Below are 26,716 nucleotides of genomic sequence, written 5' to 3'. Positions count from 1 at the left end.
GAGGAAAAGACTGTTTAAAGGCACATCCTAATGGCCTTTTAGAAAATTACAACAAAATGGATTTTTTACTAAGCTAGAGCCTTGAATCATTTATATAATCTATCGATTGGCAGTTACTTTTATTTCTATTTGTAGGGTGAGCTGAAATAAAAAACTTTTGCTTCGTACTAATTCTTATTTTAATAACCCTTGGCAATGAGACATAAATCTGGCACGACCACCTGAGCCCTAATTAACAGTTTTACTGTAAGACATAAGATATTAGGGTAATCAATTCCTTCTGCCAAGCCCCAGCCATGCTATCATTTTCATACTTTTTATTAGATGTACACCAACCTCTTTTTCTTCTTCCTTGAAAAACCACCTCAGAATAGTTCAGAAAGCCACATCAAGCATACACAGAAAGCACTATTCTGCAGCTGGAACTCTAATTAAGGCTGTGCTGAATGTCTCTGCATTTTATCGCCTCCTAACCGCATAGTAATAAGTTCTTCTTTTTCAAACAGCCAGTGGTTCATTAATGTTTTCTATTTATGAAACATTTGTTGTAATTTAAAAACAGCAGGGGCCACATTTATCTTTGTTATTATATCCTCACGTCTTATACTGTACCTGGAATACAGCAGGTGCCAAATTAGAATCTGAGAAAGGCACAAAGGAATGCCAGACCTATGATAGCCTCTCTTGTACCTTGCCATTGTCATTTTTATCTCCTCTCAATGTCAACTCAAGTGATGAGAGTATGGAATGAAACAGGTAAGTATCTCTAGTACTTTTCATATTTGGATTCTTTGAATATTTCAGTATACAACTTGTTGGACTTATTGGTTATTTCTGCCCTTACACTGCTTACCAAATTTGTTTGGGAGTGCAGGAGAGTAATGTCTTTTTTTCTCACTAAAACAGTCTTTCTTTAAAAAGTTAACATATAATGTATTATTTGCCCCAGGGGTATAGGTCTGTGAATCATCAGGCTTACACACTTCACAGATCTCACCACAGCACATACCCTCCCCAATGTCCATAACCCAACCACCCACTCCATCTCTAAAATAATCTTGTTGACTCACGTTATTCTTTTTTTTTTTTAAGATTTTATTTATTTATTTGAGAGAGAGGAGAGAGATTGATAGAAAAAGTGGGGGGAAGGGTAGAGGTAGAAGCAGACTCTCCTAGGATCAGGGAGCCTGATACAGGACTTGATCCCAGAACCCTGGGATCATGACTTTAGCTGAAGGCAGATGCGCAACCCACTGAACACCCAGGCACCCTCATGTTACTTTTCTAACCAAAAATATTATATTTAAAGCCAAGGACAAAATGAGAATGCCAACTATCATCACCTTAGTCAACCTTATATAGGAAGACCCTGTCTAATGAAATAGTATGAGATAAAAAGGATTTACTTAGATGGATGAGACAGAGACAAACTAGTCATTATTGATAGATGATATATTTGCCCATATGGGAAATCCAAGATCATTTTAAAACAAGTTATTAGAATTCATTTGAGTTTAACATTTTTGCTAGACCCAAAATCTCATACAGCAGAAGTTACCAATTATAAAAGACGATAGATGTGGATATTAACAAACTGATTCTAAAGTTTATATGGGAGGAAAAGATCCAGAATAGCCAACACAATATTAAAGGAGAAGGACAAAAGTTGGAGGACTGACACTACACGATGTCAACACTTACCAGAAAGCCACAATAATTGAGACAGTGGAGCATTACAGAAATAACAGACAAATGGATCAATGGAATGACAGAGAGCCTAGAAACAGACCCACAAAAATATGTCACTGATCTTTGACAAAGGAGCAAGGGAAATGCAATGGGTAAAGAAGAGTCTTTTCATCAAATGATACTGCAACAACTAGATATCTACATGCAAAAAAACCCCAAACCTAGACATAAATCTGTCCTTTCACAAAAAATAACTCAAAATGGATATGCAAAACTATAAAATTCCTAGAATATGCATAGGAGAAAAATTAGATGATCTTGAATATGGCATGACTTTTCTAGATATCTAGATTTTCTAGATATCAAAGACATGATTCCATTAAGGAAAAAAAATCTTGACTTCATTAAAATTCAAAAATATCTGCTCTTCAAAAGACCATGTGAAGAGAATGAGAAGACAAGCCACAGACTGTGAGGAAATATTTGCAAAAAAGATATCCAAAAAAGGATTCTTCCCCAAAGAATATAAAAAAAAAAAACTCTTAAAACTAAAAAATAAGAAAACAACTAATCCAAAGACCTTAACAGACACTTCGCCAGAGATATAAAGATGGCAAATAAGCATATGGAAAGATGCTCCACATCTTATGTCATCAGGGAAAAACAAATTAATACAACAGTGAGTTACCACTACACTACTATTAGCATGGCCCAAATCCAGAACACTCAGAACAACCAATGCTGGCAAAGATATGGAAAAATAGTAAGTCTCATGCATTGCTGGTGGGGATGCAAAATGGTATAACCACTTTGGCAGGCAGTTTGGTGGTTTCCTATAAAATGAACAATATTCCTACCATACCATCCAGTAATTGTGCTTCTTAATATTTACACAAAGCAGATGAAAATTTACACCTACACAGAAACCTACACAGTGTTATAGCAGCTTTATTCCATAACTGCCCAAACTAGGGAGCAACCAAGATGTCCTTCAGCAGATGAATGGATAAATAAACTGTAGAACACGTAGACAATGGAATGTTACTGACTGCTACAAAGAAGTGAGCTTTCAAGCCATGAAAAATCATGAAGGAAACTTAAATGCATATTATTAAGCAAAAGGAGCCAATCTGAAAAGGCTACCTACTGTATGAATCCAACTCCATGACTTTCTGGCAAGGCAAGACTATGAAAACATCAAAAAGACGAGTGGTTGCCACAGGTTGGGAGAAAGAAAGAAATAGGTGAAGCACAGAGGATTCTTAGGGCAGGGAAACTATTTTATATGATACCATAATGGTAGATACATATCCTTATACATTTGTTCAAACCCAAAAAATGTACAATACAGAGTGAACCCTAACGTAAACTATAGACTTTGGGCAATAGTGATGTGTCAGTGTAGGTTCACTGATTGTAACAATTGTGTCACTCTGAGGTGCTGATAGTAGGAGAGGCTGTGCACAGCTGGGCGCAGAGGGCATATGGGAACTTTTGTACTCTCTGTTCACTTTTTCCGCAAATCCAAAACTTCTCTAAGAAAGTACATGTATTAAAACAAAAAGTGTCATGAAAGATAAAGACTTGAGAAACCATCACAGAAGAGAACTAAAAAAGAGAGAGAGAGAAAGAATGGAAAAATAGTTCATTTACAATAGTTACCAAAACCACAAGGTAACTAAAAATACAAACAAAATGTACAAGGCCTTTACGGAGAAATTTTCACAGCAGTACTAAAAATTTGAAAAAATAAGATATCCTCAGTTCATGGATGAAAACACTTATTTCACAAATGACACATTTATCAGAGATCTATAAATGCAATATACTTTTAAAAATTCTGAAGGAGATTTCATAGAACCTAACAAAATAAAACTATGAAGAGAACAAGAAAGGTAAAAAGAGATTTGCCTTAGCCCTACTCCAGAAAAAGTGTTATTATTATGAAGTTCTGGTAGGTAATTGAAATAATATATATGAATTCCATGTATGATGGAGTTAGCATCATGTCCAATAAATGTTCCTGGGGTAGCAGGCTTAGCATCAGGAAAACATAAAATTTGATTTCTACCTGACAGCATATACAAAAACAAACTGCAGAAGACTTAAAGTCCTAAACGTGAAGAACAAAACTGTAACAGCGTCTACACCTAGCTATCAACCTACATATTCCAATTTTAACACTTATATATTTATATATATAATCATGAGAAAATAATTGGAAAAGAGCAAAAATAACACAAGCACAAGAATATATATTTAGGTCCTTCTATTATTATTTAAAATAGGAAAAAAATTAAAAACATAAATGTACAACCAAGAATTAGTTAAATGAAGTGTACATATATTTAGCTAACAAAACTACTGATGATGCAGATCTATACTACTGACATGAAAATAAATCCTATAAAAAGTGAATTAAATATAGCGACAGTAATCAAGATGGGTGCACACCAACGGAATCTGTTCAATCGACAATAACACAGAACCTAGAAATATACCCACAGAAATATGCCCAACTTCTTTTTGACAAAGGCGTAAAAGCAACTCAATGAAAGAAAGATGGTCTCTTCAACAAAGGAGCTGGGGCAACTGGACATTCATAAGCCAAAACAACCCAAACAACAAACACAGGAAAAAAACCCTTCACCTAAGTCTTACATTTTACGCACCTGTGCCCAAATGCTCTTGTTCGGCTATCCATATGCTCACCCCTTCACTGATTTCAGGTCTTTTGCTCAAATGTCCCCTTCCATCCCGCTCTGTGAGAAACAGTAACTCTCTTCTCCAGCCTATCTATATTTATTTGCTCTGTTTTTTCTCTAGCAATGACACATTGCAAGTTTATTATTTCCCTTTTTTCTGAAACTTAAAAAAAAAAAAATCCTACCCTATAAGGCACTACCATTCCAACTCAAGTGGACTGTAGGTTTTGTTTCTTATGATTATGAATGAAGAGCAGCTGTAGCAGAATTTATCTCTTGGCCCTCTCTCCCAAAACCTTTATACTGATGTCCTTTCTCCATCAGGCTTCCTCCTACGCAAGCAGCCACGATCTAATGCTGGCACTTACAAGCCCTATCCAGGCTGCCCTCTCCTCACTACCCTGGGGGTCAAGTTGGCTGTTCTTCGCATCCTCTCTCCACCTTTATGGCAGGCAGGCTCTGTGTCCTCTCCATCAGCCAAAGCAACAAGCACAAGATATTACGTAGGGAAAGCTAATTCACACTAAGGTGTATTGGATTCAAAAAGTAACTGAGGGAAAAGCAAACTCTTAGCATTTCTAAGTGGAAAAAGAAAGATATAAAATGCATGGTTTGTGTTTTCGAGGCATTTCTGTTCCATTTATTTCTTCGATTTTTGTCATCTCTTTGATTTTGTCATAATCTTTCTGCCTGAAAAGTCTTATTCCAGTTTGCCGTGATCCAAGTAGCATTTCCCCTCAGTTTGTCATTCTATTCAGCAATGACCTCCTCCCTCTGAAGAGCAAACAATGCCTCCTTCTCCCACTCTTCCTAAGTGTTTTTCTACCTCAGTAAGTCTCCATCTCATATTAAATTTCACCAGAGCATGGCTTTCTCTCCTTCAAAATGTATCTGAAAGCTCCCTTTTCCTTTCCACAGATCCACCTCCAGGTTGTGTCCTATAGGTGTCAGGGATCAGATCCACGCAATTAGTCTGACGTAAAAGCTTGCTTATGCTTATGCTTAAGCTTATGCTTAATTATTTATAGAAGAAACTGCTTTGAGAGGAAAAATACAAAGACCAACTTCGTGTTATTTTCCTGTCATTACGATAGGTAAATGCAATGTGATTTGCTTTCTTGGGTTGTGTACAGAGACTTTCTTCATGGCTGCAACAGATTACAAACATATTTTTTTGATTTTTAATTTCATTTTTCCTTGAAATATGAAATAAAGCAAAGCAGTGAAATTTTAAAGAACTACATAGAGTATTCTGTGCTATTTCAATGGCAGAATAGATGATTTTAAAAAGAAACAGTGATATTTTTCTGCATTCTGCATCTAAACCTCCCAAGATACACCCAGTTCCAGGAAAGACTACTCACCAGACTTCCTTGCTTTCAAAGCAATAACAGCCGCTAGTTCTCTCTGCACCTGGTAAGATATTAGGGGGAAAAGATCAAATTAGAAAAAGAAAAATGTAGTTATCAAAAGCAGTACTTTGTGTTTAGGTATGAACCAAAATTAGGAATTATGGCAATGAAAATTAAGTTTGCTGTCACGTTTTGGGGTTTTGTTTGTTTTTAATATCAGGGAAAAACCTCTGCATAGGAATTTTAGGCCAAAAATCTGGAAAAATCATATTGACTTACTTTCACAAGAAATTAGGCAGTTGCCCGAATGTATACACTGTAGAACATTGGTATTTTTGGGAAGAGCCTCAAAACAGTAATTATAAAACATTTAGAAATGACACAAATAATCAATCACTAAAACATGCATGACACCTTGGTAAAGATATTAAATATTCTTTATCCCTTCAAAGATTCTAGCTTACATAGAAATTCTAGAAAAATTAAATAGGTGATCCTGGTGTACTTGGATCTCTACTCAAACACAATCAATGCTCATTTGAAGTCTGGCAGGTTTACGGCAACCATTTTGGAAAACATGCCCCAGAAAAGCAAGCCCCACCCTCTCCCAGGGTAGGTGAAATGGGAACAGGCAAGACGACCCTTAAAATCCCTCTACCCCACTTATTTGTCCACATTTCTGCTTGCTCCCAGTCTCTCTCTCTCCGCACACACTCACGCCCCCTCAACTTTGAAGGCTTAAATCCTTTCCTAAAAGCATTCCCAAAGAGGAACATAAGAAAGAGACAAAAAAGATAACCATAGTCACTTGTAAAGACAAGATTAAAACAAAACAAAACAAAAAGGTACCATGAGGATAATCTTTGGGAAATCTATGTTTAGCAGCAATAAAAACTCCATAACGCACAAGCTCATTCCTCTCTAGGACAGTCTTTTAAGCTCAGAAGTGTGAGTATGTTCAGGTGTTTGGAGACGCGGGTGAGTTTCGGAGCACCCTGCAGCTTATTATACTAATGACATTTTAAAGGGAGAACACGCAAGTTCAAGGTTGCATAAGACTTGCTATTGAAGTTAATCTAATTTATATTCATTTACTTGAAGGCAAAAGTAGATCTATATGCTAGACTCTGGGATCCTGCTGTGGACTGCTCTCTCAATGGCCAGGATCATGACCCCTGAGGAAGGCAGCTCCCCTCCCCGCCCCCCACCACTGGCTTACTGCTGTGTTTTCCCCTCCTGGCTACTATGCTTCCCACACAGAAGGGCTTACTCTTCATTTAGCCCATTCTTTGATACCTTCAGACACTCCCTCTCTGGGAAATTATGCAGTAATGAGAAGGCCATCAGTCCCTCTCCAAGTTCTGAAAATGCTCACAGTAGGAAAATCTGCAGTTGAACAACTTACGGAGAAAAAGAGGGCGATGGAAAGAGAAGGCATACATGACCAGAGAAAAACCTTTACAAATACGTGTACAGGTAGTCAAATAAAAACAGCCACAGATTAAAAACATCACTTACTGCATACTTTATATATTTGTAACGGTTCTATCGCCCTCTCTATTCAGGATTTTCTTCCCTCACCATGTCACAAATACTTGGGGCAAAGAGGCAGATCATAAACATCCACTAGGATCTTGTCAACAGGTTTCTGATTTTATGACCTCACAGGGGAGATCCCACCCGGGCTCACGGCCAGGAAGAAAGCACAGACGGAAAAGTTGCCGGAGGCAGCAGATCCCTTCATTTGCTTACAGAAGATCAAAAACAGTCTTCCTGATGTGGTCCATATACAAGATGGAGTATTATGCCTCCATGAGAAAGGATGAATACCCAACTTTTGTAGCAACACGGACGGAACTGGAGGAGATTATGCTGAGTGAAATAAGTCAAGCAGAGAGAGTTAAGTATCATATGGTTTCACTTATTTGTGGAGCATAACAAATGACATGGAGGACATGGGGAGATGGAGAGGAGAAGGGAGTTGAGGGAAAGTGGAAGGGGAGATGAACCATGAGAGACTATGGACTCTGAAAAACAACCTGAGGGTTTTGAATGGTCAGGGGTGGGAGGTCGGGGGAACAAAGTGGTGGGTGATAGGGAGGGCACGTATTGCATGGAGCACTGGGTGTGGTGCAAAAACAATGAATACTGTTACACTGAAAATAAAAACAAAACAAAACAAAACAAAAAAACAGTCTTCCTCACCCTCCTCTCAGTTTTCCGAAATTCTCTTCAGCAGACCTTCAGTTTTTCTTCTAATCAGAAATGTCTCAAAATGCAAAGAGCTCAGAAAAGGAAGATATTAGATTCCTAGCTTCGTATAACACCTCAGCCTTTCAAAGATGTGGTGGGACAAGAAAGGGAGAAAGGGAATGCGTAAGGAAAGGATACAACATTTCAGCAGAGCTGGAAGGAGGGGAGAGAGGGCAATGAGAGAGACAAGAACTTCACAGGTGAATGTAGAAAGAACCTAAGTTTTAAAAAGTTTTAAAGTAAATGAGATTACTCTACAGAACCACACAAAATCCCCTGAGTGTCTGTAGTCAGGGAGGATTTAAGAGTGTGTTATGCGGAGTGGGGTGTGGAACAGCTTCCATGTTTTTGCCCCAGAATGGAGGCTTTTGACAAACACCCCAAAGGTAGGTATTCTTCCTATAAAATATAAAGGACAAAGCACTGATTAAGCAAAAACACAAACTAGCTAAGATCTTATCATGTGTTCCTACAGCAACTCCACAGAACCTTTTTTCTTTTTTTAGAGGACACTGCCAAGTATTTAATGATTTTCAAATGAATGACTAATTTGCTGTCTTCTAGAGGAGGCTCCACCAAGGCAGGGATCTGTTTGTCTTTTCCTGGTATTATCCAGAGCAATCATCAACAGTCACTCACTAGCCCACAGGAGGTGGGTGCCTATGCAACTTCAGGAAAATCATGGAAAGGACCTAGAGGGAGAGAAAAACAACAAGGAGAAGGCATTCTCCACTAATAAGTTACTCCCAGGAGGTCTCTTCAAAACAGAATATCAGAAGGACTCAGGGCCTCCTCTGCCAATAATTATTACGTTTATACTGAAAACTGAAACTTTGGGCAGCTGCAGAAACAGAAACGAGAATTTTCTAGGAAGGGACTGGTTGGCACTGAATACCAAGTCCCGGTTCCAGCACCAGACAGCCAGGATCCTGGCCCCCATTCTGACAACTTCCTGAGCCACCCCGAGCAAAAGCAGCCCAGCTGTGAGATGCTCCGAATTCCTGACAGTCAGGAACTGTTTGAGATAATAAATGTGTAGTTCCAAACCACCAAAGTCTGAGACAGTTTGTTCTCCCGAGGAGTCTTTTATAAGAAAATGACTATCTTTCTACTTGACCTACTCGTACTGATGGTTAACCTTCGTTTTTCTCTGTGACTGAAATGAACCCTCTTCTAATATTGGGCTCAGGACATGTATGTGGCCAAAGCCAAGAGCCATGTTCTGCTACTGGCCATTTTTTCTATTTAATGTAGGTGCTAATCCACTGCCTTGGTGAGTAGAAGGAGGGTATACTATTACCTTGACCTTCCCCATCACAGCCCTTCCCCACCATGATCTGCACCCCCTGGGGCTAGATGTAGTTCAGAATTCCAACTTTTATCTACTTCAGAGAGGGACTTTATCAATGTCACATCTTCAGGGAGGTCTGGGACAGCAAGTCGTCATCAGAAATCAGACACATGAATAAATTTCTGCAGCGAAATGTGTAATTATTCACACTAGATGAGACAGTGGAACACTAGAAAAAGGCCTTGGGATTTTCCACTATATATGTTCAGTGTAGGTTAGGTTTTGTCACTGAGTAAGTACTAAGAAACTTGTTTTCCAGAGCTTTTGTACTTCAAAAGTGAATAAGAGATGGTAAACCTCTACAAATTGTTCACTAAAAGCTTTTCTCCCTCATTTTTTTTTTTTAAAGATTTTATTTATTTATTTGACAGAGAGAGATCACAAGTAGGCAGAGAGGCAGACAGAGAGAGTGAGAGGGAAGCAAGCTCCCCGCTGAGCAGAGAGCCCGACGCGGGACTCGATCCCAGGACCCTGAGATCATGACCTGAGCCGAAGGCAGCAGCTTAAACCACTGAGCCACCCAGGCGCCCCTTTCTCCCTCATTTTTCCCCCTCATGTTTCTTCTTATCAAATAGCTATGGAGTCACTGCTTTATTAAGAAATGCTTTCTTTAACTAGCTTGGATTTTCATCAAGCTATTTTGGCAATTCCCAAGTCTGACTGCACTTTGGAATCACCTGGGGGGCTTTAAAAAACTTCGGACACTAGGCCCCAACTAAGTCGGACTCTGGGGGAGAGTGCAGACAACTTGCTCTGCTGTGGTTTCAAAGGCCCCTAAGGCCCTTAGGCTGGATCCAGGGTTGACCATCACTGTTCTGTTCAATAGGTATCTTAGTTTTATCTTAGTTTTACAGGGCCTTCCCTGTAGTGTAGCTCTAGAATTACGCTATAATCCAATCAAATGATAAGATTCAGTTCCTGCATCAGCAGTTCCACAGTCACCAACGACTGAAGAACAAGGAAAACTGCAAGGACACTTTTTAAGACGCTGAAACTGGGGCACCTGGGTGGCTCAGTGGGTTAAAGCCTCTGCCTTCAGCTCAGGTCATGATCCCAGGGTCCTTGGATCGAGCCCCACATCAGGCTCCATGCTCGGCAGGGAGCCTGCTTCCCCCTCTCTCTCTGCCTGCCTCTTTGCCTGCTCATTATCTCTGTCTGTCAAATAAATAAATTAAAAAAAAAAAAAAGACGCTGAAACTTTAACTGAAATCATAGTTGATTCAATATACAAGAGCACTAAATAATAAAAACACATCTGTAGCTTAGGGTATATCTGCTCTTGTGAATATCTACACAGCTAGGGTAATTAAGGGAGGAAGAAGACATTTGTTGAAAGTGTCCCTCTCCCCTTGTTACCCATCAGAAACATGTAGCAATATTTTAAACTTCTTCAACAATCAGCAGGGCTGTTCACTAAACAGCCCTGAAATTCAACAAGAGTAAGAGCTGGTCTTACTTCTAGTGTTTTGCCTTCTCTTTGGCACTTTAGTCATACCTTCAGCCCCCCAAATCCGAAGACTCACGAAGTTGCTTTGTGGCAATGCCAAGAGGCAAGAGGAAGTGTCAAATGCAAACCCTGAGTGCCAGGGAGCATCTCTGGGAGAGGTTCACTGAGAAGACATGGAGGAAGAGACACTTGAAAGCCACGTTGCCTAGAATGAAGGTCATTTTGGGGGAGACAGAAAAATTGTGGCAAAGGCCTTAGCTAACCAAAGCATTGTCCTCACAAACTAACTTTGAATAAATTGCCAAAGATTTTCTAAAGGTTTTCAGTAAATCTATTTAGAAACATTTGAATTTTGATACTGTGATGGAAATGTTTTACAAGCATAGAAGCTATTTTCTCAATTTTCTATATTAAAAGGAAGAAGAAACATAATCCAATTCTCTTCCCTTTTCTATTCCCAAATATACTCACCTTTAAACCATTCTAAAATCTTAAGCTAGTAAGGACATTAAGAACTCCAGAAAGAAACAAACATGCTCCTTAGACAACACACTTTCAGGTAAGATACAAAGTGAGCAGTGAGCCTTGGCTAGACCTCTGTCCGAGGAAGGAACACCCAGGAGCTAAGTTACTATTTCCTTTGTTCCTTCCTCAGAGGCCTGTTTTCCTCTTTCCACAGTCATTATTTTGTTCCAAAGAACTAATATTGCCACAAGCCTGACACGTGGATAATCTTGTGATTACCTATTATTAGAAAAGCAATAATTAGAAACCAATAATTAGAAAATTAAGAAAGTTATTTATACATCTGTCTAGACACTGCTGCTCTCCACCTAACAGTTTATTTAACAAACAGTTGTTTTCGCAGGAACTGCTGTCACCACATTGAAGATGTATTTGTTAAGCATGCTGGGATGGTAAGATATGCCTACTCAGCTATTTCAAAGCTATTAAAAAAATCTTTTATGTAGGAGACTCTGTTGAATATATACAGTTATACCTATTAATTTTATTACAACAGCTGACCAAAGACTAATATGTAGGTAGAAGTGGCCTGAAAGCAACAAGATGCACTAGAATAAGGTCTTCCACTTCAGTTCTTAAACCTGCTATTCAAGTTGGCCATATGTACATGCATCTACTTTGACAGGGGTTCGTGTTAAAAAGATCTGGTAGTTTTTAGGTGATCACAAGCACGGTGTGAATTAACAACGGAAATGAGATTACCTAGAAGAAATAACAATGTTTTTAGGAATATTACCAGAAGGGTGACATTCAGGGCCTCCCCCCCCCCACCTCAAAAAAAAAAAAAAAACAAAAAAAAACCCAAAAAACCACCAAACCCTAAACTAATAAAATCCAGAAAGATCAGCATCTGGGTTGTATTTTGTGTGGAACATTATGTATTATCTGTTCAGCTTCTTGAGGAAGAGACAGTATCCACAGGAAGAAACTAGGGAATAGCCACATCCTCATACCTAACTGAGCTGGAGGCAGCACTCTTTATTTACTGGGTCCTCTGTGTAGGATTTGAATCTGTTACCTGTTCTCTTCTTAACTGCTAGGATTTCATGACACCACATATTCCAGACTTTTCTCTTTCCTCTCTGGCTGCTATTTCTCTTCTCCCAAGGCTCTCCTTTTCTTCAACCTTTAACTTTGAATGATCCTTAGGAATCTATCCTCAGCCCACTAGACCTTCTCTGTTCATTTTTCATAGGTCATTTCATTTCCTCACAGTGCTTCAATTATATCTGTATCTCTAGGGCCTTTCACCTCCTGGACCTCAATGTTCCATGAGCAGCTCCAGCTACCCACTCCCAAATATGAAATCACTTTCTTACCACTTCTTCCTATCCTGTATAATTGCTCCGTGTCCTACATAGCACCATGCACCCAGGGGCTCAAGCCAAAAAGTGAGTTGTCCCTGAATTAGCTCAGCCCATTATTTTTTTCCCATTCAGACTGTTGTCTCTAACTTCTCTCTCTTCAAACCACATCATTCTTTATAGCAAAACTACTCATCTTACAATATAAATTTTACAATACATCTCTTGCTAAGAAACTCTTCAGATACTGGCCCATGACAGTATGACAGAGTCCAATGCCTAACACTGCATATATAGTGTTCTTCTGATCTGGTCTTCAGTATTCTATCTCCATTACTCCTCTCAAAAATCTGTGTTTCAAAAAAAAGAAGTCAATGCTCCAGTCTTAGTAAAACAGAATTCCCGTAAATTCTCTAAAAGTGGGGCGCCTGGGTGGCTCAGTGGGTTAAGCTGCTGCCTTCGGCTCAGGTCATGATCTTGGGGTCCTGGGATCGAGCCCCACATCAGGCTCTCTGCTCAGCAGGGAGCCTGCTTCCCTCTCTCTCTCTCTCTGCCTGCCTCTCTATCTACTTGTGATCTCTCTCTGTCAAATAAATAAATAAAATCTTAAAAAAAAAATTCTCTAAAAGGGCCATGTTCTTTCCTCAATCGGGCCTTTCCACATGTTCTTCTCTCTCTCTGGAATGCTTCTCCAACTCCCCACTTTGTGTGACCGTCACTTATTTGCCCTTCAGATCCCACCTAAGTTACTGTCTTCTCTTAAATGCTACCCAACTCCCCCAATGGGGCCACATCCTCCCTGTTTATACCCCAATAATATATACCTCAATTATAAGGCTTTCACAGGCTAATGAAACCTCCCCTTTAGTTGGGGGTCCCCAATAGTTTATTATAAGACCCTTGAAATGAACTCCTTTACTCATTGTCTGACCCTGGTTCTTGGTACCACTCAGGCAATATGGACGTCTATGATTGAGAACAGAAGTGAGGTGCCCTGCCGCGAGAAGAGATGATCTTATGATCATGAGCTTCAGATATCTGAAAGGCCAAAGGTACAATTCAGACCAATGGAGTGAAGTTACAAAAAGGTATGATTTAGCTCTGAGAGCTTTCATATATTCAGAGCCGTCCACCATGGAAATGGTCTCCCATGCGAAATTCAGTAGAGGATGCTTTGTAGGGGAAGGTAAAGATCAGAAGTGCTCAGACTAAAGGACTGTTCTCAAGATTTGTTTTACCAGCGCCTCCTTCTCAAATCACCCACGACCAAGAGAGTACAAGCAAAGGCCTCCTGTAGGTGGTGGTATCTGTCAGCTTCCAGTTGAAAAGTTGGCGATGTCACAGCCGCCTAAGCCACCCAACAGAGATGAAGATGGCACAAATCTTAAACAGATGAAAAATAACTGCCAGGGGCCTTTTTTGGAAATCTCATAAATTTCATGACACAAACCGCAGGAGAAGCTACAGAGGTACCGGTTGAAAGAAATCTGAAAAGAGCAAGCTAACAACACTAACATCTTCTCCAAAGAACAGATGCATCTGCTCTTTCAGTCTTCACAGCTGCTCTCACTGCTTCTGATCAGGGATTTCCCCCAAGCCCTAACTGCTGGGCTGCATGAATTTCTTAACAAATGAAAATATCATATATATGAAATGTATTTTAAGTAAACAATTATATGTTGGACATTCCAATCTTAGTTATAATAACCAAATAAAGCATTATGTTTACTTCGTTTATATTTTTAGTGTTTACGTCTCATTATTTTTTTTTCATTTTCTGGTAAGCTCAGAGTATTTTCAATCTATACCACATTTAAATAATTTTTCAATGGATTTAGAGTTTATTTAACAAAGTTACCTCGAAGGACATATTGTAAGTCGCAAACTCATTTCTTTTATTCCTTATTAGATGCCTATGGTAAGATGCCTTTTCTCAATCATTGCACTTTTTGGAGGTAAGGTTCTCAACTGTGGCAACAGTGTTAACTGTAACCGGTCAGGTCCCAGAAATTCTAGGGGTCTCCTATCTGTTTGAATGTTACATTGGAAACACCTGTATTCAGATGAATTCAGATCAACAAAACCTCTTTGCAATCAGAAAGTCCATCTATAAAAATGGCTAACATGGGAGGGCTCCCTAGAAGAACAGATTCAGAGCCTCAGATCCAAAAGCCTGAAATAGGAGAAGGAAATCTCCATTTACTTTATGTCGAAGAAGTTCTAGGATGCCAGGGTGTGGGGTGGAGTCATTGCCTTCTACCTCAGTGGGTTGTTTTTGGAATCAAACTAGTTAACACCTAAAGGCATCTGGAACACTGCTTGACACTGTCATCATATTATTATTATAATTAATATAGTTGGCCTTAAAATAAATATAGTAAAGACCCAGTACTTAATTACTTTAATACTTCATATGCTTAGGCCCCTCTTTCCCACTTGGAGTATGCTCCTTGACAAGCAGTGCTGCCCCTGCTTGTTACATTTTACCTACCCAGCCCCTGCTCCATTGCGATGCACGTAAAAGGACTGGTAAGTTTCATTGAGAAGTTGTGAACCATGTTTAAAGTGTTTGTATTTTCAGCATTTACTTTAAGAATAAACTTTTAAGGGGCGCCTGGGTGGCTCAGCGGGTTAAAGCCTCTGCCTTCAGCTCAGGTCATGATCCCAGGGTCCTGGCATCGAGCCCCGCATCGGGCTCTCTGCTTAGCGGGGAGCCTGCTTCTTCCTCTCTCTCTCTTTCCCTACTTGTAATCTCTATCTGTCAAATAAATAAATCTTTTTAAAAAAAAAAAGAATAAACTTTCAAATGTCCACAGAATTCTGAAGATTTCATAAATGTATGAAGGACAGAATTTATTTTTAGAAATTTATTCTCAGGGGTGCCTGGGTGGCTCAGTCGTTAAGTGTCTGCCTTGGGCTCAGGTCATGATCCCAGGGTCCTGGGACTGAACCCCACATTGGGCTCTCTGCTCTGTGGGAAGCCTGCTTCTCCCACCCACTCCCCCTGTTTATGTTCCCTCTCTCACGGTCTGTCTCTGTGTCAAATAAATCAATACGATCTTTAAAAAAAAAAAAAGTTGGGATTTTAAACAAAAAAATTCACTTTCAAATTTCAGAGATACCCATGAACTTAACTAGCTATGGCCTGGCAGCTTCGGATGTATGAGAGATTAACTGCTCTTTCATGAATCAAGGGACAGTGGATACGTATTCAACAAGGAATGTGTATTTATTTTGTATTTCTGCCATTGAAAACTATGACCCATTTATTGGCTTACAATGACATCCATTTAACATCCCACACTTCCGGAGGTCAGGAGTCTGGGTGTAGTGTGGCCCACCTGGATCCTTTGCTTAGAGACTCACGAGGCCAGAACCAGGTATGGGCACAGCTGTATTCCTTACTGGTGGCTCCAGGCTCATGCAGGCTGTTGGCAAAATCTAGTTCTCGCACCTGTAAAACTGAGGTGCCTGCTTCCTTGCTGGACCCTGGCAGCCTGCCCTGAGCTCCTGAGACCTTTCTCTGGTCCTTAAACATAGGATCCTAGTTCTCACTTCCAGCCACGCAACACTGAATCCTGTTCATGCTTGGAATTCTTTCTTTTCCTTCTCTTCTGCCATTTCTCTTTGACTCCTGCCAGACCAACGTCTTCATGTTTAAGGGCTCTTAAGTGATTAGACTGGGTCCGTGTGGACAATCCCGGTCTAAAGCCTTAATTATAACTGCAAAATCTCTTCTGCTCTGTAATATAGTATTTGCAGGTGCCAAGTAACGTATTCATCTTTGGAGGACCATTCTCTCTACCAACGAAGAGTAACACAGGTCCTCAGGGCCCTCCAAAAAATTATCCCCGAATGCTTTTTAGGGCCTTGTCATAACCTGCCAATAGAGCCTAGTTCTGGAACATGATCTACCTGCTATAAAATCAGAACGTACCTCCTGAGTTCACACAATGGGACCAGAAGACCTTAAGAGCCAGTCTGAATGAATGTCTCAATTGCTAAACTATGCAGTCATGTTTACCAGTATTTAATGATTCCCAACAAGTTAAAAATTAAAATGCTATTTAATGTAACTTCATAGGTTTCATTTCATAAAATTGTTTAAATAATAAGAGAATTCTATAATCCTATACCATACTCAACTTGCTGAGACCTATTCAGTAACTATGAAGTATTTTAAGTGAAGATAATGTGGAAACATTGCTTTTTGAACACTAACCTGTTATTTTAAATTAATGTGGACTCTTAATACTTCCTATTTTTTTTAAAGATTCATGTATTTATTTGAGGGAGAGAGCTGGAGAAGGGGCAAAGTGAGAGGGAGAGGGAGAATCTCAAGCAGACTCCCCACTGAGCGTGGAGCCTGACTCAGGGCTCGATCTCACGACCCTGAGATCATGACCTGAGCTGGAAATCAAGAGTCAGACACTCAACTGACTGAGCCACCCAGGGGCCCCAATATTTCCTGTCTTAAACGCTCCATCCCTCTACTGTGAATGAGGGGTACTGAAATATGATAGTGCATGAAAAGCATTAGCAGAATGCCTGCACAAGGTCAGAACTCAATAAATAATTGCCAGTCTTAGCCTTTCACCCATTTCTCACTTGGTCTTCTTAAATCAATAGCATGTTAATAAATGACATCTGCAAGCAGGTTTCTTCAATAATTTCCCCACAGAGAAGTTCATCTCTGCATTGTTTATAATAGCAAAGGATTGAAAATAACCACAATGCCTAGGATAGGAGATAATGAAAAATCCATGGAACACAATATTTTATAAAGCCACAAAAATGCCATAGGAGGAGGTTTCCAGCACTGAAAACATATTTGGTGAAAAATACAGACCACAAAATAAAAGGGTGAGTTTTTTTCTTTTTGGTAAAAAGTATACATAAAAGAAAAATAACCTAGGAACTAATAAACACTTAAGTTAATAATGAGTTACTAATGAATGGTTCCATTACGGAAATTTTTTCTATTCTAGAATTTCCTAAATTGCAAAGTCTTTCTATTCAAACCAAACAATCCAAGTGTCAGATAAATAAAAGAGAACTGCAAACATAACCTACAGTAAGGACAACTCACTGCCACTTCACCATCATTTTGACATTTACAAATATAGCAGTGCAATTCACATTATCTCTACCCAGCATTCACCTGAAATTTCATCATAACTTCAATTCTACAACAATATAAAATAACATGAAGTAAGTAAAAATCTACTTTACTCCATCATTACCAAGAGCTCAAGTAATTTTCACTCTTCTATAATACTCCTGGTCCTTCTGCACTTATGGACATACTGTATAAAGCTATAACATTGCCTTAAGGATGCAAAATCACACTTCCTCTAAGCAGCTAGAAGAAGTTCTATTTTAAACAAATGCACAAAGCAGCAACCAATATGAAATGTTCATGAATCATCCCTTTAAAACTCTTTCAAGTCCCCTCAGATAAGATTTCATGGTTATATTTTACAAACCCATGACTGTCAATATATAAATTGATAACTGAATGGTGTATTTCTATTCCTTGTCAATTAAAAATGTCTATGTTTTCCATGTGAATTGCATATCAAAATGATTTTCCTCACCTTGAAAAGAGATACCCAAATACCTTAACATACATAAATGCATACAGGTACACACATACAAACGCACACACTTCTGTTCACAAGGGATTTGTTAAGACCTGTTTTATTCTTGAATGGGTTCTACACACTCACACCTTGCTGAACAAATGCTTTTAAATAAACATCCCCTCACTGGCATCATTTCAGTAGGTAAAACAACATGTATTATGTTGCTCACCAAAACCAAATTCTCAAGGCTAGAGTCAAATGAGATTACCACATAATCAGAGTATGCGCAGATGGTTTCTTTGGAAGTAGAGGTAACTTAGTAATTAATGTTAAAAAGTTGTGTGTGTGTGTGTGTGTGTGTGTGTGTACATGTGGCATTTAGGTATCTACTCAAGGAAAATCATTTTGATGTGCAATAGATATAAAACACACAAGCATTTGTGATTGAGAAAAGACAGCAATCAACTATTCAGCTGTCGGCTCAGGTATGAACAAGCATGGGTTGGGGAAGTATTACTGTGAGACCCTCCCTGAGGAAAATTGCAGCTGTCCATGAGGTCCGAGAGACCTACGATCCACAGCCCAAGGCCCTGTGGACACTATAGCAGATGAGGGAGTTCTAAAGAATAATGAGGAAAGGTACTAACAATTCCCATGGCTCCTTACAAATAACAAGAACAATGAATATTGTGCCCAAAATGTGTTACAATTCCTCTGGTGTGTTTTTGATGATCTTTGAATCCAGGTCTGTATTCTTGGGCCTCCCTTGACACTTTGAAAACTCAAGTTACTTGGCCTTTCCCCAATCACACAGTAGCTCTTCAGCCCCTGGGAAAACTGAAGCCAAGGTAAGGATTCCAAGTGGGAATTTTATGTTCCCCACAGATAAGAAATATAAGGTAACAAGATGTTCATAATCCTGTAGCAGTCGGACAGAAGGTTAGTCATTCCCTAAGGGATTAACTTACTTTTATGCTCTGAGCAAACATGCCCACTCAGGTCTATGATAGACTAAAGGGAGATTAACTACACTCCATTTCTCCATTCCCCAGAAACAGAGAGGCAGATAGCCAGGAAAAAGGGTAAGTGGAAACTAGCATCCAGTTTTTTTAAGAAAAATCTCTCTCTAAATATGGTAAAAATCATCACCGGATTATGCCCTTCATATACTAAATGTGACCGAATCTTCCCCACTCTTACTAACCCAAGATTATTTCCAAACCTTGCTAACTTGGCACACAATCTCTTAAGAGAATTCTAACTTTCTAAAGATTCATCAAAACCCAAATCCCATGCTATTTCTGCTTCCTGAACTGGTACCTTCTTGAAAGTTCCAACTGAGAAAGCTGTCACTGTTATCTTCAGATACTACTGTTCAAAAAGGGATTCCCCCAAAGTACCAAATCCCATGTGTAGGTTCATCAAGAAGGACAAATAGAGGGAATCCTACCCGTATTACATGCTTCCCAGACCCAGAAAGGGTATGGATAGCATCCTGTGAAAGGCACGTCCTTAGAGAAAATGACCAAGCTTCAGGTAAGATGGCAAAGGAAAGAAGACCCAAATACACAAAAGCAGAACACAAGAACAGGCAAGAGCAGAGGAAGGAGAGAGCCAGCAAGATAGCGCATTGTGAAAAGTTTGCATCCTTGAGTTCCATCGGGCACTGGATGATACGAGACAACTGCCTGTTTATTAAGACCCAGTTAGTGTCCTTCCGTAACAAATATTCCCCAAGAGAACTCTAAGGAAAAGACAAATAGGGAGAAGAATCAAAGGCCTAAGTTCGGCGCAGGTCTTAGTGAATGAGAGTAAACTAGATCCACTCTACCCGAAAAGTAGAATCCCAAATGGAAAAAAAAGTGAGAACAAGACTTTAACTACAAAGAATGCTAGACGTCACGGGAGAACAAGTTCACAGGTGACGTGAAAACTGATGGAGTTACAACTTCTGGACACTGAGCCAGGAAAAATGTTTCTGTGACAATGACAATGGGCAGCAATCTGTTATAATCATGTTTCTCGTTCCTGGAGAGGTGTTAAAAGAGATTTCATAGCAGGTTTCTTTTTCTCTAACACTTTCAACAAACACTATATATCTTAGCATGCATTTTTGCTTTGGGTGGGGGACTTACTTGCTTCAAGGTCTTCTAGAACTTGTAGCCAACACTCCATTTATAATTTGGGTTATATTTTTTTTTTCAGTTCAGTGCTATTTCTCTAACACTTTCAACAAACACTATATATCTTAGCATGCATTTTTGCTCTGGGTGGGGGACTTACTTGCTTCAAGGTCTTCTAGAACTTGTAGCCAACACTCCATTTATAATTTGGGTTATTTTTTTTTTTTTCAGGTCAGTGCTATTTCTTAGAGGAGTGATACTATACCCTACGAGGAGTGATACTGTAGAAATTCCATTAAAAGCATCATATGCAGAGCTTCTAGGGTAAGGTTGGATGAACCGAAGAAAATGAGCAAGGGGATAGAGCAGTACCATACAGAGACATTGAAACTGATGAGAATGATAAGCCAAATCAGGTTTTAGAAGGAATACAAGGGAGTAAGTGTGTCTAATTAATGATCCCAGAGTTTTAGATTTTGCCCCTCTCCTCATTGATCTTTCTTCCTAAATTCAGCACCATCGATTTGTTACTTGTTTTAAAGATTTTAAGTAATCTCTACACCTAACAGGGGCACTCAAACTCAAAATCCCAAGATCAAGAGTCACGCGCTCTACCGACTGAACCAGCCAGGTGCCCCTTGATTTGTAATTTTAATTCCTCTCTCCAGATATGTCCGCAAACTCTCCATCACTACCACTACCAGGTTAGTGTTTCAGGGCAGATACTCAGCACTGTTCTTTTCCACCATCTGAGTGATGGCTGACTTCACTGGACCAAGCAGCACAGCATACCACACCACATGCCCCCTTGTTCTTCTGTAAGTGCCACTAATGTACCCATCCCACCAAACAGGCATTTAATACCTGTAATTCACAATTTAGCCTAATTTACATTACCCTCAGCAACTCGACAATCACTGTGTAAACAAAAATCGCAAATTTCAGTCAAGCCCAGGCAAGATATTTGTGTTTTTTTATCTACAATTTCCATCATGAAAATTTAGTCTAAAGAAAGAGAAATAGCTTAATTGGGTTTGTTTTGGACGTTGGTCTTAAGTAAGCAAAAGATGGAAGCTCACCATTAACTTTATTTCCTACTCAAAGATACTCACGTTTCCACTTCCTGTCTTTGAACGTTTCCAAGTATGCTCTTCAACAGACAACTTCTCTATGACTCGTTCCTCTACCTTTAGTCCTGACCTCTCTCTAGGCTCCAGATTCACATCTCCAGGTGTTTCTTGAATATTTGTATATTCTATATTTCTTTGTCCTCCAACTCAGTATGTCTAAACTCCATGTTGCCTTCCTGATATTTTATTCAACTTCCTAAGAGTATCATTACTTTTCCATTCTGTCTCCTATCTTTATCTAGTCCTACTGATTTTTAAAAAATTCTTTGTGCTCCTTTTTGAACTCATTTTTCTCTTGGTTCCCACAAAAACCATGATAAAGTAGGTTTTCGGCAGCCTCTCAATCAGTATTCCCACCTCCAGCTCATCTTCTATCTTTTTTTTTTTTTTTTTAAGTAAGCTCTATGCCCAATGTGGGGCTTGGTCTCACAATCCCCAGATCAAGAGTCGCATGTTCTACTGACCGAGCCAGGTGCCCCTCATCTTTCTTTTTTCTTCCATGTCTATTTCATTTTGTTAATCTGTTGTTCAAAAAGTCTTTCACTTTTCTTAACTGGGAGCTTCTTCTCTAAACAGTTGGCTCTACTCAGCATTTTCCCTTTCTACTTTCTCATTTCTCTATCTGCACAATAAACCCCACTGCTAGAGTACTTGTCCTCCTAATTACCACATATTCAAATCCTGACTGCCTTCATTGGTAGTTCAAGTCTCTTCGATGAAGCTGTTACTGTTCTTGAACTTATGGTCTATACACCACTATATTCAGTGTTCAGTTGCCAACTGCTTTGTACCTGAACTCTCTATATGTACTTCTCTTCCTGGTATAGGAAACATGTCATATGTCTTTGCTGCTTCTGAAACTATCCCAATAATATATTACATTACCGAAAAAAAAAAAAAATGAGGCATAGTAGTTAAGGAACATGATTAGGAAGTAGAAAATTCTGAGTTCAGACTCTGGCTTTGTTCCTTTGTAGGTGAGTGACCTTGGGCACGTTACTTAACCTCTATAAGCTTTCCTATCTGTAAAACAGGGATAAGTCCACCTATTTCATAGGGTTATTGTGATGTTTAACAGAATGTGTATATGTGTGTATGCGCAAACACAGAGAATGTTTAACAAGGTAACTGATCCATAGTGAGTGCTTTCTAAACAGATGGCTGTTATGATTTTGCACACAACAGGTACTCCTCTTCAGTAAATATTTTAAACTGCATACTCTATAGATACAGTGAAATCCCTATCAAAATTCTAAAGGCATTTTTCACAGAAATAGGACAAACAATTCTAAAATTTGTACGGAACCACAAAAGATCCTCAAATGTCAAAGCAATCTTGAAAAAGAAAAACAAAGCTAGAGGCATCATGCTCCCTGATTTCAAACTGTATCACAGAACTACAGTGATTAAGACACTATGGTATTGGCATAAGATAGACACACAGACCAACAGAAGAGAATAAGGAAGTCAGAAATAAACCCATGCATATGCAGTCATTAATGTATGACAAAGGAGACAAGAATATACAACGAACAAAGTATGATCTCCTAATAAATGGTATTGGAGAAACTGGACAACTGCATACAAAAGAATTAAACGAGATCACTTTCTTACATCACATACAAAAATAAATTCAAAATAGATTAAAGACTTGACTGTAAGACCTGAAACAATGTAAAACTCCTAAAAGAAAATATAGGCAGTAATTTCCCTGTCATTGGTCTTAGCAATGGTTTTTTGGATCCAATATTAAAAGCAAAAGTCAATAAGTGGGACTATATCAAATTAAAAAGTTTCTGTACAGCAAAGGGAAACCACCAACAAAATGAAAAGGCAACCACTAAATGGGAGTATTTGCAAGTCATATATCTGATAAATATTTACAAGTCATTTATCTATCAAAGTATATAAAGAACTAATCCAAATCAATAGCAAAAATCAAACAATCCAACTGAAAATTGGGCAGAAGACCTGAATATACATTTTCCCAAAGAAGACGAAAGATGGCCAATAGGTACTTAAAAAGATGCTCAACACCACTAATTGTCAGGGGAATGCAAATCAAAACCACAATGAGAAATTACCCCCACCTGTCCAAATGGCTATAATCAAAATTACAAGAAATAACAAATGTTGAAGAGGATACCGAGAAAAGGGAACTGTTGTGCACTGCTTATGGGAATGTAAATTCATGAAGCCACTCTGGAAAACAGTATGAAGTGCCGCAAAAAATTAAAAATAGAACTACCATATGATGCAACAATTCCATCTCTGGGCATTTATCCAATGAAAACAAAAACATTATAGGACATATGCACCCCTATGTTCACTGCAGCAGTATTTGCTATAGCCGAAATATGGAAGCAACCTGTGTCCACTGATGAACAGATAAAATAGACGTGATATACACACGTCCATATGTGCGCACATACACACACACACACACACACACACACACAAACACACAATTGAATACTACCTTGCCATAAAAAAGAATGAGATCTTGCCATTGGCAACAACATGGATAGAAGCTGAAGCATTTTGCTAAGTAAAATATATCAGAGAAAGAGAAATAGCATACGATCTCACATATTACACATATATGTGTAACCTAAAAACAACAACAGCAGCAACGGTAAAAAAAACAAGCTCATAGATACATGAAACAGACTGGTGGTTGCCAGACGTGAGAAGTTTGGGGGACGGCACAATGGGCAAAGAGAGTCAAAAGGTCAACTTCCAATTATAAAATAAGTCATGGGAGGTAGTGTACAGCATGGTGACTACCATATACTTCAAAGTTGCTAAGAGAGCAAATCTTGAAAGTCCACATCACAAGAAAAGGTGATATGAGGTGATGGATATTAAGTGGACTTATTGTGGTGATCATTTCACAATATATATAACAAATACCAATCATCAGGTTATATACCTGAAACTAATGTATGTTATATGTCAATTATACCTCAATTTAAAAAAAGGTTAAATAAAAAACTGCCAAGGTCACATTAAATATTTTTTCTTATCAGGCTGTCAGGATTCCATTTCACATGAAGCTTTACACCACCAATCACTGTATTTAGTAAAAAACTACATTTTGAAGCTACATTCCAGAAGAATAGGTAAGGCAACTTTTAACTTTCAAGCTGTGTGCAGATGCTAAGATCTGATGTATAAAATTCTGTGAAAGATCAGTTTTCTCCATGTATATAACCCAATCCAACACAATTTTCAGCAATTACCATTTCAAGAATGCAGTTAAAGCAGAACTGAAGAATCTTTGGGGAGATTAGAAAAGTTTCCCAAAAGCCAAACCAATGGATAAAAGATTTTGTCAGATAGGACAGTGAGAGTCCATCAAAATCTAGGGCTCAATGATTAGCAACCATAGCTAGCTTTTTTTTTTTTAGGAGAATCTTTTTATTTTATTTTATTTATTTGACAGACAGAGATCTCAAGTAGGCAGAGAGGCAGGCAGAGAGAGAGGAAGGGAAGCAGGCTCCCTGTCAAGCAGAAAGCCCGATGTGGGGCTCGATCCCAGGATCCTGGGATCATAACCTGAGCTGAAAGCAGAGGCTTTACCCCACTGAACCACTCAGGTGCCCTGCTAGCTTTTTCTATTAAGAAGAGCATGACTTTTTCTTCAACTAACAAGGCAATTACCAGCTCTTGATTGGCGCCTTTAGAAAACAACTGAAAAATGTTGCAACCTAGCATGTTAGAGACCAATGACCTGGCCTTTTCTTGGTTGAGGTAATTCTTTTTTTTCCCCCTAATGAAACATATGGTCTTTTCTCCTTTGTGTGGCAGGTCACAACATTCCCTAGGTTAAGTCATACTGTATTTTAAAAATCAGATATAATGTCTCCACTATGGTTCCAGAACTTTCCACCAGGAATATCTATGATCTTGCTGGAGAAACTGCACTGAGGATAACAAGTTAATGCCATGTCTCCTTTTGCCTTGATGTGGGCCTCCCACATTGATGTGCACCCAGAGAGCAAATGTCTCTCTCCACTGCTACCCAAACTGCCTCCCCTTGAAGACCCCAGTCCTCATTTGCTGGCCCCCATAGGTAGGAAAAACTGCATGCCTTACCGCAGATGTTAGACGAACAAGAATTTCATCACTGCTTTCTTCTGAGTCTTCGATTTTCTGATGAGACCTTTGAAAAACAAAGAATGATTTATTCTTAATTTTGATTGCTCAAATTTATCTACCAAGTTATGGGGAACACATAGCAAATAATGGCATTATTAATAAATGAGTGAAAGTACCCATGCAAATAACATGGTGTCAGTAATGCCAGGGGACCCAGCTCTGTGGCAGCCCAACTGTTCCTTCAAAATCAATTAGCAGGAACTTCTTTACAATCTACCAGTTAAATCCTGAGGATCGAGTATTTGTCTCCAAATGATATCACAGAATAGTTCTGACACGTGAGATTTATGAACATGGGCATGCACAAAGCATAAACAGATATGACTGGAAGGTGGTTAGGTACCAAAATTCCCTACTAGCCTAAATAAAATCCAGATTTTGAAAATCTGACACATGAATTTCCTGCCACATCTGAATTTCACCCAAAACCAATTTGTTTTGAAACGGTCTATTATAGGCCTAATACTGTGACAGGAATTATAACAGCAGCAGAAGTTCTTCACTCTTTTTTAAAGTACCATAGCCTATACCTGAGAAGGCTCTAAGCCCTCACACAAAAAAGAAGAAGGAAAAAAGAAGAGAAACTGCCACAGCCCAGTTGAGAAGCCAAGAAAACTGCACATATGCTAAATAACTAAAGAGACGTATAACATATAGTATAAGATCAGTTTTTCTGCTTAGGAGAATCACCTTTGTAATGTAACTCATGAAAATATTTTCACCGCACCAATGTATACATGAACATAAAATTATTCACTTTTTTTAAAGAAGCATATTTGACACACAGTATTACCTTAGTTTCAGGTGTACTAAAATTATCTTTAAGGCAAATTTTATAAAATGACATCTTTTTTTCCTGGCTTGGTCAAAGAAAAAAAGTTAATGCCAGTTGAGCATAGGTAATTATCTCCCAGATCTATTCCACAGTAATCCTTTTTGCTATCTTCCGTAGACTCCGAGGGACCAGGGGTTAGTTGCCCTGCAGGGCGGTGTCAACCAGAATGGCAGGGCAAGGATTGATTTCAATCTCAGAGACTGCAGGGGTCCGCTCCAGCACTCCCCTGGCGGGACAGGAGGGCTAAAGAGAAGAT

General features: G+C 39.0%; 1 protein-coding gene across 2 annotated transcripts in view; it reads right to left on the bottom strand.

Moving 5' to 3' along the window:
* Nucleotides 1–26,716, bottom strand: part of RAPGEF5 (Rap guanine nucleotide exchange factor 5) — a 225,989-nt gene that overhangs the window by 136,786 nt on the left and 62,487 nt on the right. For both annotated transcript variants that reach the window (XM_046020444.1, XM_046020445.1), the window contains exons 6-7: nucleotides 25,563–25,629; nucleotides 5,759–5,807 (exon numbers count right to left, since the gene is read on the bottom strand). In XM_046020444.1, coding sequence (XP_045876400.1) covers nucleotides 5,759–5,807; nucleotides 25,563–25,629 — 116 coding nt within the window. The remainder of the gene's footprint in view (nucleotides 1–5,758; nucleotides 5,808–25,562; nucleotides 25,630–26,716) is intronic.

The sequence above is a fragment of the Meles meles genome, chromosome 10, assembly GCF_922984935.1.
Source record: "Meles meles chromosome 10, mMelMel3.1 paternal haplotype, whole genome shotgun sequence".
Classification (NCBI taxonomy): Eukaryota; Metazoa; Chordata; class Mammalia; order Carnivora; family Mustelidae; genus Meles; species Meles meles.
The sequence above is the reverse complement of the archived record's forward strand: the minus strand, read 5'-3'. Positions and strand labels throughout refer to the sequence as shown.